Source organism: Nerophis lumbriciformis, linkage group LG07, assembly GCF_033978685.3.
Source record: "Nerophis lumbriciformis linkage group LG07, RoL_Nlum_v2.1, whole genome shotgun sequence".
Classification (NCBI taxonomy): Eukaryota; Metazoa; Chordata; class Actinopteri; order Syngnathiformes; family Syngnathidae; genus Nerophis; species Nerophis lumbriciformis.
In genome coordinates, this window is record NC_084554.2 from 7,828,006 (window position 1) to 7,842,223 (window position 14,218).

Sequence of the window (14,218 nt, forward strand, 5' to 3'; positions counted from 1 at the left end):
CACTATCTTAATAATTCCAGCAGGGGTCACTGTAGGCCCTCTTTTACTTCCTGTTGTGTTTCTTTCTGCAACTGCCTTCTGGACATTGGATATATGGCTCTTTTTTAACCCCTTTTTTTTTCAGCAACAAAATAATTGCTTGTAGCTGTCATTAGATGAGGATCAGAATCATTTCAATGTTCACAAACAAATAGTGTATTGGTAAGAATGACTCTAAAATATTGGAAATAATTGTATATGTATGTTTTTACTGTAAATCCTCCTTAAGGTGGTTACATATCCCCATGCTGTACTGTGAAATCAATATGTATTATGTTTTTCCCTAATTTAAAGAATTTAGCCGATTTTTAATAATATAGATACCAATACACTGAACAAGTAAGAATAAAATGTGTTTATATGTGCATGAACGTGTGAATAAAAGTTAGGACAGAATAAAAAGAAGGCAGCGATTAATTCATTGATTAATATACTAAGTCATTAATGTCTCACATAGAATGGTTTTACAATGTCTATAACTTTATTTTTGTATGGAAAAATATGTTTTCATTGTTTTTGAAGGGCTGAATAAAGTCTTGTCGACATCAGAATCGCAATTTTTTTTTAATTACATTTTTCTCTGAGGTTATATTTATCTTCATTTTTGTGAAGAATTGTTGTATCTTTTTGCTTAGTTTTCTTTTTACTTCATTTTGACTGTTTGAAAAAGCACCAAATCATTAAATTCAATATTTTATATTCAAATGGAGTGTTTGAATTGATCTCTATATCCAATATTATGTAAAAAAAAAAAAAAAAAAAAAAAAAAAGGGCCAATGTGGGAACCTGGAAAAAAACAAAACAGATTTGAATCTGAAAAAGATGCGAAACTTGGAAAAATTAAATGAAACTGTAAAAAAATACAAAATAAATATGATTAAAAACGATTTTAAAGGGTTAAACTAATCAAAGCAGTAAATAGAAATCAACATTTTAAAAACACAGAGGACAACAGAGGACCACACAACTCACGTAGTGTTAAAAGCCAGAGAATAAAAGTGGGTTTTAAGACGAGACTTAAAACAGTCCACTGTGGGAGCAGTTTGAACATGGAGGGGCAGAGTGTTCCAGAGCTTAGGGCCGACCACAGAGAAGGCCCTGTCTCCCCTGGTTTTAAGTCTGGTCTTGGGCACCACGAGCTGGAGCTGGCTCTCGGACCTCAGAGCGCGTGCAGGAGTGTAAATGTGGATGAGGTCTGAGATATACTGCGGTGCTAGTCCATGTAAAGCAGGGGTGTCCGAAGTTTTTCCACTGAGGGTCGCACACTGAAAAATCAAAGCAAGCGGGGGCCATTTATTTTAAAAACCAATACAATATATGTATAAAAAATATACATTTAGGCCTCCACTCGGGCTTTATCCCGGGGACACTAAAAGGGTTTTGGTCAAAAAAATATAAAAAATGTGTCATTATTCAGTATTATTATTTGTATTATTATTCAAGTTTTAAATCTCTAGATCAACATTAGGTCTATCTGTCAATATAAAGTTTTTAAAGATTTAAGTTGTATGCTCTTTTTGTCAAAGAAAACCATGTTTTTTTTTTAATGGAAAAAACACAAAATATGCAATATTTTCACCCAATAAAATTTTTAAGTGGAATATTTGAGATTATATAATAATTGGAGCCTTAAAAGGGTCAATAAGACCATTGATTTTAATTAATTATTATTTTTTGAGCAATGACACTTAAAAACAAATCACACTAAAATGATTGGGGATCCAAAAGGGTCCTACTCATTAAAGTGTTACAAAATACATTTTAATTTTTTTTTACTGTTTACATTTAACACAATAGTCTCGAGATCAACTTCAGATCAATCCATCAATTATAAGTTTTATTGTTGTTTATGTTTTTTGTTTGTTCGGCGGCAAACTTGTCACACCTGTTGTGCTTGTCAGGTCAGGTGATTTCCCAGAAAAGCCACGCAGGCATTTACCTGACGTGGCCACAAGGGGCGCTTGTAGAAGACTTCTTGTCAGTTGACTGCTGCCACTTTTCAGCAATAGCGCCACCAGGGGGTGCACTGCAAAAACTGAAATCTAAGTAAGATGAAATATCTCAAATAAGGGTGATATTTGCTTATTTTCTGTCTGATAAGATCATTCTTCTCACTAAGCAGATTGTATGTGTTTTACTTGTTTTAAGTGTTTTGGTCCTAAATGATCTCAGTAAGATATTACAGCTTGTTGCTGAGATTTGATGACCTATATTGAGTAAAACATGCTTGAAACTAGAATATCAAGTGTTGCAAAGCTGTGTCATCAACACTCACAAGTATAAAACTACTTTTTTTTAAAGTAATCATTTCTTATTTCAAGCATGAAATAAAAAAATCATGACTTTGACACAATTGTTGTCTCATAATTAAAACAGATGACAGCCAAATGGACTTTGCTGTTTTATTTTCAATGAAACAATAGAAAACACGTACTCATATAGTAGTACAGTTGGCACAGTACAGTAAACTGACAGTTAATATTTAAACATTTCACATTTCTAACAATTTTGAACAGAAATAGTTCATGCACATTCAGATAAATCCTTCAAAATGACAATTAAAAACATTTTGGCCGGGGGCCGGGCTGTATATATGTGCACTAATTGACTGAAAGAGCACGCACTTGGCGCGATGATGTCCTGTTATGGATGGAAAAATGCATTTTTAGACAATATGATTTGCCTGAGCGGCTAGGAGACCCCGAGAGTAACAAGCGCTTGCCTTGTTTTCTTTCCATTAAGAACAATAAACTAGTTTTTAGTATAAGTTTGCTGGTTTCAAGAAATGTAATGCTGAGCGCATATCATGTCAAGATAATGGCACTAGCATTTACTTCATTTAGGAATATTTTTCAACATATTGAGCAAAAAGGTGTCTTTTTTGTCTACCAAGAAAAGTGCACTTGTTATTAGTGAGAATATACTTATTTTAAGGTATTTTTGGCTTCATTGAGGTTAGCTAATTTGACTTGTTTTGGAAAGTCTTGACAAGCCACATTTTCTTGTTCTATTGGCAGATAATTTTGCTTAGTTCAAATAAAATACCCCTCATTTTTGTATTTTTTTTGTTTTTGTTTTTGAACACTGACTTTTTGCAGTGTGACTCTCGGCCGCTTCACTGGCCAGTGTCAATTGTAGTAGCATCAGTTATGCATTTCATCCCAAATGCACAGCCTCATCTCTGTGTCAGACTCACACACACACACACACACACACACACACACACACACACACACACACACACACACACACACACACACCCAGTGTGTGGAAAAGAGCTGTCAGTTGTTATTGCTGTTGATGAAAAGTAAGATGCAGGCTATCATTATTTGTGTCAATGTGGACTTCCTCACGCTGCAAGTGTTTACTGGTCAGACAACACAATGAAATGAAAATAATGTCAAAGAAGAGGGGAACTGATGACTCCATGTTAGTTGGTAGAGTAAAAGACAAGCTGAAAAAAAAGATGACTATGTCTAGAGTGTAGGCAGTGCTGTTAAGTTTCTCTGTGTGTGAATAAGTGGAGAATGCGGAAACTTTGAGGCATGATGCAGCTGACTTGTTGATGAACTAGTTTGAGAAGAATGTTTTTGTTTTCTTCATAAGTGGACTGTACTTGTCACTTTTGTAAATATTGACTATTGTGTGTGAAGTCCTACTAAAGGTGAACATTCAGTTGAAGAATTAGGCCATCAAGTTAAGATAAATGGGTTGAAAAATGTGGATCGAGGATACTTTATTGAATTGATTTCACTTTCATATCTGAGATTGTCACCTTATTGTGGTTAAGAGCTACCAGCAGGAGCTTAGTCTTCAGGTGGCACACCCAAGTTGCACAGGTGTGACAAAGTACAATCCTCTTCTCCAGGATGGAGTTGGACTCACAGGGCCTGATTTGTTAAAGGTTTGCGTGTACTAAAACAGGTGCAAACCTGATGGCACACGCAGAGCTGATCTACTAAACCTGTGCAAAGTGGATGGCGTCTCTTAAGTGAGCAGAATATGCAAAATAATATGCAGAATATATGCTGATCATTAAAACAGCCACGATACTGGAAGAAAATGCCAATATAATGATTTATCACGCCCAATATGATTTATCAACACTCATCGCTGTGGTGCCAGCACTATTTAGCTTTTATTTAGTAAGTGTGCACACTGACACTTCCACACACAGCTGCAGGATCAGTGCTTGTGCTCCACACACACACATTTGACACATATCCTCTTTTCAGCAACATCATTTTATAGCTGCTCAACGACTTAAGGGGCTAATCAAAACACATTTGATGGATGCATTTTTGTGGACTTTATTATTTTTTTAATGTTCTTTTTTTCAATATACAAACCCCAAAAGCAGTGAAGTTGTCTCGTTGTGTAAATGGTACACAAAAAGAGAATACAACAAATCATTTTCAACTTATATTCAATTGAATAGACTGCAAAGACAAAATAATAAACGTTCAAACTGGAAAACTGAGAAAGTTCAGGAATGTTTAAACACTTTTTTGGAACATCCCACAGGTGAACAGGCTAATTGGGAACAGGTGGGTGCCTTGATTGGGTATAGAAGCAGCTTCCATGAAATGTTCAGTCATTCACAAACAAGGACGGGGCGAGGGTCACCACTTTGTGAACAAATGCGTGGGCAAATTGTTTAAGAACAATATTTCTCAACCAGCTATTGCAAGGAATTTAGGGATTTCACCATCTAAGGCAGGGGTGCTCACACTTTTTCTGCAGGCGAGCTACTTTTCAATTGATCAAGTCGTGGGGATCTACCTCATTCATATATATAATATATATTTACTTATTTATGAAATATATGTTTTTGTTAACAAGTTAAAGGTGTTTAATGATAATGCAAGCATGTTTAACACATATAGTTAATATTGTTAATAAATTAAAGGTGTTTAATGATAATACAAGAATCAGGGGTGCTCACACTTTTTCAGCATGCAAGCTACTTATAAAATGATCAAGTCAAAATGATGTACCTACTACAAAAATGCAAAACATATATTTATTTCTAAATATATTGAGGATTCTTTATATCAACAATGTATGTTGATGTACATGCATAACCGCATGAGCCAATATTGCACAACACAACACAATTAACTATGTACATTTTTTGTCATTACCCGAGTTTACTCTGATGACTTGCACTGAATTGAATCAGTCAGGGATGCATAGTCCGGACAGTAGCTGCTGACAGCCAGCCTCAAGCACACTTCCAAATGTTCATCAGTCATGGTGGAACGGTACTTGGACTTAATGATCTTCATGTGGGAAAAGGCTGACTCACATAAATAAGTGGAGCCGAATAATGCAGTCAAGGAGGTAGCACATTTCCTGATGTTGGGGTACTTTACCTCTGTGAGTAAGTTCCAGAACTGTCCATGAGCTCTGGACTTCAGCTCAATGTCGGCTTGCAGTGTCAAAATCTCATCTTCCACTCCAGAAGAGTTCAGGTGAAATAGTGTTGCAATTTGTGATGCGAGGGAATCAACCTCAGCATCTTCCCGAAAAGGATAGCACATGAATGTAGCGACTGGCTCGAGCAAAGAAAAGTCTTGAAAGCGTTTGTCAAACTCTGACAGACAATTGTCAATCTGCTCTGTGTAGCGTGTACTGTCAAGTTATAAATAAATGATAAATGGGTTGTACTTGTATAGCGCTTTTCTACCTTCAAGGTACTCAAAGCGCTTTGACACTACCTCCACATTTACCCATTCACGCACACATTCACACACTGATGGAGGGAGCTGCCATGCAAGGCGCTAACCAGCACCCATCAGGAGCAAGGGTGAAGTGTCTTGCTCAGGACACAACGGACATGACGAGGTTGGTACTAGGTGGGGATTGAACCAGGGACCCTCGGGTCGCGCACGGCCACTCTTCCACTGTCTGTAACATCATCATGTTTTTAGCTTTTAACTTTTTGAACTGTTTTTAACTTTTAAACTCTTTTTATTTAACAAACTGTTCTTAGGGTAATTTATATTTGCTTTTTAAATGTGTATTTTTATTTCTGTTTTAAACGTTATTTTTTAGTCTGTCCTTTGCCTTCATTTCTTTGTGGTGTACAGCCCTTTGTTTTTCAACTGTGCTTGTCTTTAAAGGGCTTTATAAATAAAGTTGGTATGGTATGGTATGGTATCATCAAAATGTTCAGAGAATCTGGGGAAATCACTGCACGTAAGCAGCAAGGCTGAAAACCAACATTGAATCCCTGTGACCTTCGATCCCTCAGGTGGTACTGCATCAAAAAGCGGCATCAGTGTGTAAAGGATATCACCACATGGGCTCAGGAACACTTCAGAAAACCACTGTCAGTAACTACAGTTGGTTGCTACATCTGTAAGTGTAAGTTAAAACTCTACTATGCAAAGTGAAAGTCATTTATCAACAACACCCAGAAACGCCGCCGGCTTCGCTGGGCCCGAGCTCATCTAAGATGGACTGATAAAAAGTGGAAAAGTGTTCTGTGGTCTGACGAGTCCACACTTCAAATTGTTTTTGGAAACTGTGGTCGCGTCCTCCGGAACAAAGAGGAAAAGAACCATCCGGATTGTTCTAAGGTCAAAGTGTAAAAGTCAGCATCTGTGATGGTATGGGGGTGTATTAGTGCCCAAGACATGGGTAACTTACACATCTGTGAAGGCACTATTAATGCTGAAAGGTACATTCAGGTTTTGGAGCAACATATGTTGCCATCCAAGCAACGTTATCATGGACGCCCCTGCTTATTTCAGCAAGACAATGCCAAGCCACGTGCTACATCAATGTGGCTTCATAGTAAAAGAGTGCAGGTACTAGACTGGCCTGCCTGTAGTCCAGACCTGTCTACCATTGAAAATCTATTTGAAAGTCTATTCAATTGAATATAAGTCGAACAGGATTTGCAAATTATTGTATTCTCCTTTTTTTTTTTAGGAATTACACAATGTGACAACTTCACTGGTTTGGGGTTTTGGATATTAATTATGAAATGTTGTTCCTAGATTACATACATGCTAATAAAAAAAATTGCAATGATGTATTTTACAGACAAAAAGTTACACGCTTTATCCCATGCTTGTGCAACAGCACACATCTCATTGTGAAAAATGTGAATGTTTGAAGGGGAACAAAATGTGATCTCTGAAAGGTTTACATGTCTCAAATTCTACACAGTAGGACACCCACCCAGACATACCACATACAGAATCACAATTAGAAATACTTTAATAATCCCCGAGGGGAAATACAGATTTTCAGCACAATTCCATTCAGGAGTAAACAAACATTACAGGGAGACAGAACAGGATCAAACTTTACAGGGAGACAGAACAGGATCACTGATGGGTCTGCCAACTTTCGGCGCCTCTTTAAAAAAAGGTGAGAAACAGGTGAATGCTGGGGGGTGAGAAAAAAAAATCAGTGTAAACCTGGGCCCCTGGAGAGGGGGTCCAAACTGAGGCCAAGGGAAAAACAACTCATAGCCATAGCACAAATAAGCATGTGTGTAAGAGGGAAACGTCAAAGACCACAAAGGACATTAAAAACATTAAAAGAGCAGAGCTGATGCAACCAGCCACTTCTACACACAGCCTCAAAAGTAAAACAACAACAACAAAAAACAAACATATACACTCTGTGGTGTTCTACACATCGTCTGCTGGGGTGGGCGGAGCATGGCCAGAGACAGGAGCAGACCCAACAAAGCAACCAAGAGAGCCGACTCCACCCTCGGCCGCCCACTAACTCTCGGCCAGTGTCCTGGTCTGCATGGATGAGCGAGGATACGTCCAAGGAGACCGAGGTGTCCGATACCTGCTCATTCAGCCAAGACACTGTGAAGTTTGTCCTTCCCGGCGCTCAGCACCAGCTCCGCAGCCATGTCTCTTCATCCACATCTCCTCCAGTCTCTCCAAACGGACTCTGGTGTGGCAGAGACCCAGCAGCTGGTCTCCATGGCCAAAAGGCTCCCGGGAGGCAGATCCAGGAGTTCACAAAAAAGCACCGCAGAAGTCATGAAAGTGCCACCCCTTGTCACACAGCCCCAAAAGGCAAAAACAAGCCCACATGAAAAGAAGAGGGAAACATCCGGAACACAAAAGGATGACACAAGAGCACAGAGCTCCTGCCACCAGCAGCCACTACAGCGGCGCCATCTTGTACAGCTCATGAAAACAAGATATTTTTCATATCATTTATATTAGAAAATATTATGATAAAAATGACTGGCGTTAATTGATTATTATAATTCAACATTTGACTTGTTTTGTGTGGTTTGTAACATTAAAAACTTTTTTTGAGAATAGTGAGAGAGTTAAAGTAGTGAAACAATGAGTCTACTTGTTCATACAATAATGTGTGTAGAATGAGCTTTGACAGGGCGCAGGCTGGACTCTGGACCAGTGGTTCTTAACCTGGGTTCGATCGAACCCTAGGGGTTCGGTGAGTCGGCCTCAGGAGTTCGGCGGAGCCTCCACCGCGGAGGTCAGGACACACCCGACTCATCGTGTAAATAAAAACTTCTCCCTTACGTATTACGGATACCCCCAAACAACGTTCCCTCTAATTTTCCATATGCATGGACCTACTCAGTGGCCTAGTGGTTAGAGTGTCCGCCCTGAGATGGGTAGGTTGTGAGTTCAAACCCTGGCCGAGTCATACCAAAGACTATAAAAATGGGAGCCATTACCTCCCTGCTTGGCACTCAGTATCAAGGGTTGGAATTGGGGGTTAAATCACCAAAAATGATTCCCGAGCGTGGCACCGCTGCTGCTCACTGCTCCCCTCACCTCCCAGGGGCTGAACAAACATTTGATGGGTCAAATGCATAGGACAAATTTCACCACACCTAGTGTGTGACAATCATTGGTACTTTAACTTAGATGTGCACACTGAGGCCACACCAGGAACACACCTGTCCCAAACCTGACTAAATACCAAATTCAATGTTTTATTATTATAATCAAATGACATAAGTCATTTCCATGAGATTATTTTCTAAAATAAGTGTTTTGGCCCACTTACAATGACAGTAACACAACATATTGTTTTTCATGAGCTGTGTACTAGTATTGTATGTCTGGGTGAGGGTCCTGCTTTGGAAATAATTTGTACCCCTTTCCGATATCGCATTTAGTTCCCACTAAAACATTCACATGTTGCACAATGAGATGTAAACATGGGATCATGTGTACATTCCTGTGACTTTCTGTTTGTAAAATATATCTTTATTAGTATTTATTTAATATAATAACATCATTTCATGATTAATAGTTATACATTAAGATAAAATAAAGAATTATTTATTTATTTTTTTCACTAAAGAAGGGTTCGGTGAATGCGCATATGAAACTGGTGGGGTTCAGTACCTCCAACAAGGTTAAGAACCACTGCTCTGGAGCCTACGTTAGCTGTCACCTGGCTGTGCTACACTCTGGACAAGTCACTAGTTCATTACAAAAAAGAGTCGGCAGTTGATTGTAGAGCAAGGATGCGACTGTGCATGTGTGTTACACACAATTGTATTGTGACACATTCAACTTCTACTCAGTAAGAAACATTGTTCTTAATAATTACTGAGTCATGACCTTAGTTACCTTATCATGATGTGTTTCATGTGCTCTTGTAAAATGTGTCATTGAATAATAATACAGCATTTACATAATAATACTCTGACTTGTTAAGTGTTCATCATGAAAGAAAATGAAACAAATTGTGTGCATGACGCCAGGCACTGTCAAGAAGAGTAAAAAAGACAAAGATTGAAGGTGGCAATGAATGGGGTATAGGGGCCCACAAAGATACTCTTTCAGAGGGACCACAATTCCCAGCAAGGGCCTTGACTAGCAATATTAAATAGATGATAAATAACTATCCATCCATCCATCCATCCATCTTCTTCCGCTTATCCGAGGTCGGGTCGCGGGGGCAGCAGCCTAAGCAGGGAAGCCCAGACTTCCCTCTCCCCAGCCACTTCGTCCAGCTCCTCCCGGGGGATCCCGAGGCGTTCCCAGGCCAGCCGGGAGACATAGTCTTCCCAACGTGTCCTGGGTCTTCCTCGTGGCCTCCTACCGGTCGGACATGCCCTAAACACCTCCTTAGGGAGGCGCTCGGGTGGCATCCTGACCAGATGCCCGAACCACCTCATCTGGCTCCTCTCGATGCGGAGGAGCAGCGGCTTTACTTTGAGCTCCCCCCGGATGACAGAGCTTCTCACCCTATCTCTAAGGGAGAGCCCCGCCACCCGGCGGAGGAAACTCATTTCGGCCGCTTGTACCCGTGATCTTGTCCTTTCGGTCATAACCCAAAGCTCATGACCATAGGTGAGGATGGGAACGTAGATCGACCGGTAAATTGAGAGCTTTGCCTTCCGGCTCAGCTCCTTCTTCACCACAACGGATCGATACAGCGTCCGCATTACTGAAGACGCCGCACCGATCCGCCTGTCGATCTCACGATCCACTCTTCCCTCACTCGTGAACAAGACTCCGAGGTACTTGAACTCCTCCACTTGGGGCAAGATCTCCTCCCCAACCCGGAGATGGCACTCCACCCTTTTCCGGGCGAGAACCATGGACTCGGACTTGGAGGTGATGATTCTCATCCCAGTCGCTTCACACTCAGCTGCGAACCGATCCAGTGAGAGCTGAAGATCCTGGCCAGATGAAGCCATCAGGACCAAATCATCTGCAAAAAGCAGAGACCTAATCCTGCAGCCACCAAACCGGATCCCCTCAACGCCTTGACTGCACCTAGAAATTCTGTCCATAAAAGTTATGAACAGAATCGGTGACAAAGGGCAGCCTTGGCGGAGTCCAACCCTCACCGGAAACGTGTCCGACTTACTGCCGGCAATGCGAACCAAGCTCTGACACTGATCATACAGGGAGCGGACCGCCACAATCAGACAGTCCGAAACCCCATACTCTCTGAGCACTCCCCACAGGACTTCCCGAGGGACACGGTCGAATGCCTTCTCCAAGTCCACAAAGCACATGTAGACTGGTTGGGCAAACTCCCATGCACCCTCAAGGACCCTGCCGAGAGTATAGAGCTGGTCCACAGTTCCACGACCAGGACGAAAACCACACTGTTCCTCCTGAATCCGAGGTTCGACTATCCGGCGTAGCCTCCTCTCCAGTACACCTGAATAGACCTTACCGGGAAGGCTGAGGAGTGTGATCCCACGATAGTTAGAACACACCCTCCGGTTCCCCTTTTTAAAGAGAGGAACCACCACCCCGGTCTGCCAATCCAGAGGTACTGCCCCCGATGTCCACGCGATGCTGCAGAGTCTTGTCAACCAAGACAGCCCTACAGCATCCAGAGCCTTAAGGAACTCCGGGCGGATCTCATCCACCCCCGGGGCCTTGCCACCGAGGAGCTTTTTAACTACCTCAGCAACCTCAGCCCCAGAAATAGGAGAGCCCACCACAGATTCCTCAGGCACTGCTTCCTCATAGGAAGACGTGTTGGTGGGATTGAGGAGGTCTTCGAAGTATTCCCTCCACCGATCCACAACTTCCGCAGTCGAGGTCAGCAGAACACCATCCGCACCATACACGGTGTTGGTAGCGCACTGCTTCCCCTTCCTGAGGCGGTGGATGGTGGTCCAGAATCGCTTCGAAGCCGTCCGGAAGTCGTTTTCCATGGCTTCCCCGAACTCCTCCCATGTCTGAGTTTTTGCCTCCGCGACCGCTGAAGCCGCACACCGCTTGGCCTGTCGGTACCTGTCCGCTGCCTCAGGAGTCCCATGAGCCAAAAGAACCCGATAGGACTCCTTCTTCAGCTTGACGGCATCCCTCACCGCCGGTGTCCACCAACGGGTTCTAGGATTACCGCCACGACAGGCACCAACTACCTTGCGGCCACAGCTCCAATCAGCCGCCTCGACAATAGAGGTGCGGAACATGGTCCACTCGGACTCAATGTCCAGCACCTCTCTCGTGACATGTTCAAAGTTCTTCCGGAGGTGGGAATTGAAACTCTCTCTGACAGGAGACTCTGCCAGACGTTCCCAGCAAACCCTCACAATGCGTTTGGGCCTGCCAGGTCTGTCCGGCATCCTCCCCCACCATCGCAGCCAACTCACCACCAGGTGGTGATCGGTAGAAAGCTCCGCCCCTCTCTTCACCCGAGTGTCCAAAACATGAGGCCGCAAATCCGATGACACAACTACAAAGTCGATCATAGAACTGCGGCCTAGGGTGTCCTGGTGCCAAGTGCACATATGGACACCCTTATGCTTGAACATGGTGTTCGTTATGGACAATCCGTGACGGGCACAAAAGTCCAATAACAAAACACCACTTGGGTTCAGATCCGGGCGGCCATTCTTCCCAATCACGCCTCTCCAGGTTTCACTGTCGTCGCCAATATGAGCGTTGAAGTCCCCCAGTAGAACGAGGGAATCACCCGGGGGAGCACTCTCAAGTACTCCCTCGAGCGAATCCAAAAAGGGTGGGTACTCTGAGCTGCTGCTTGGCGCGTAAGCGCAAACAACAGTCAGGACCCGTCCCCCCACCCGAAGGCGGAGGGAAGCTACCCTCTCGTCCACCGGGTTGAACTCCAACATGCAGGCTCTGAGCCGGGGGGCAACAAGAATGGCCACCCCAGCCCGTCGCCTCTCACTGCTGGCAACGCCAGAGTGGAAGAGAGTCCAGCCCCTCTCGAGAGAACTGGTTCCAGAGCCCTTGCTGTGCGTCGAGGTGAGTCCGACTATATCCAACCGGAACTTCTCTACCTCGCGCACTAGCTCAGGCTCCTTCCCCCCCAGCGAGGTGACGTTCCACGTCCCAAGAGCTAGCTTCTGTAGCCGAGGATCGGACCGCCAAGTGCCCTGCCTTCGGCTACCGCCCAGCTCACATTGCACCCGACCTCTATGGCCCCTGCTATGGGTGGTGAGCCCATTGGAGGGGGGACCCACGTTGCCTCTTCGGGCTGTGCCCGGCCGGGCCCCATGGGGACAGGCCCGGCCACCAGGCGCTCGCCATCGTGCCCCAACTCCGGGCCTGGCTCTGGAGGGGGGCCCCGGTGACCCGCGTCCGGGCGAGGGAAATCTGAGTCTCGGTTCTTGCATTTCCATAGAAGTCTTCGAGCTGCTCTTTGTCTGATCCCTCACCTAGGACCTGTTTGTCTTGGGAGACCCTACCAGGGGGCATGGAAGCCCCCGGACAACATAGCTCCTAGGATCATTGGGACACGCAAACTCCTCTACCACGTTAAGGTGGCAGCTCAGAGAGGAGATAAATAACTATGATATCAATAAATGTAACAATGTTATATAGCAAAGTAAAAGTTGTGTTTCTTATCTAAGCAAATGTAACTGGTTACTACTCACCTATGTGGATAAGTGTGTTCACTTTTGACAGCTACGACAAAATAAAAGTCAAAACATAATAAAAATGATTTATTTGTCATAAAAAAACATCTTTATCTTTCGTGACGGTCGCTGCGTTTAGAAACAAGCATGCAGTCAATGTTTGGCTTCACCGTGTCTAATTTCACTTTCACTTTCTTTGATATTGTGCCAGCAGAAGCGTCTGCCTCACACTTTTCCCCCACGTTCAGCACTTTGGCCACAGCCAGTCAATGGCATGAATGCTTTCTGCTGACTTTTTACTCAGGATGAAACTTCCTGATGCAACCCTGGCCGGGAAGCCAACTCATGCGAGGCCGAAGCGTGTCCCGTTACCCCACCAGGGACGCCTCACGCTTGGGAGACATAATGGAGGAAATAAAAAGAAGTAGCCACTTTATGTCTATCAATCATTATTTGTATTGATGCTTTCTTGAGAGGACTACAATACCATCATTGATTGGATGTCATTACTTTCAACTCTAAATCTCACCTTCATTCCTCTTTCTTTCTTTTCTTTCCAAGTTTGGCGGCAAACTTGACACACCTTTTGTTTGTCAAGTCACGTGATTTCCCAGAAAAGCCACACAAGCATTTACCTGACGTGGCCACAAGGGGCGCTCTCTAGTGAGTCCAGTAGAAGACTTCTTGTTAGTTGACTGCTGCCACTTTTCTCTTCACAATAGCGTTTGGTCTTCCCTAGTAACAGTGACGCGAAATGGAATGCTGACTCCTCATTGGCTCAGGTGGAGCATTATTAAAAGAGCCTCGACATTTCCTGCTTCATTTGTCCTGTTTGCGAGTCAAGCGAGTGTTCGT

At 43.3% G+C, this 14,218-nt stretch overlaps 1 protein-coding gene across 1 annotated transcript in view; it reads left to right on the forward strand.

The window, feature by feature from the left end:
- Positions 1–3,351: 3,351 nt before the first annotated feature.
- LOC133609135 (major histocompatibility complex class I-related gene protein-like) overlaps positions 3,352–14,218 on the forward strand; it is a 31,246-nt gene continuing 20,379 nt past the window's right edge. Inside the window, exon 1 of the mRNA XM_072913593.1 lies at positions 3,352–3,409. Coding sequence (XP_072769694.1) covers positions 3,352–3,409 — 58 coding nt within the window. The remainder of the gene's footprint in view (positions 3,410–14,218) is intronic.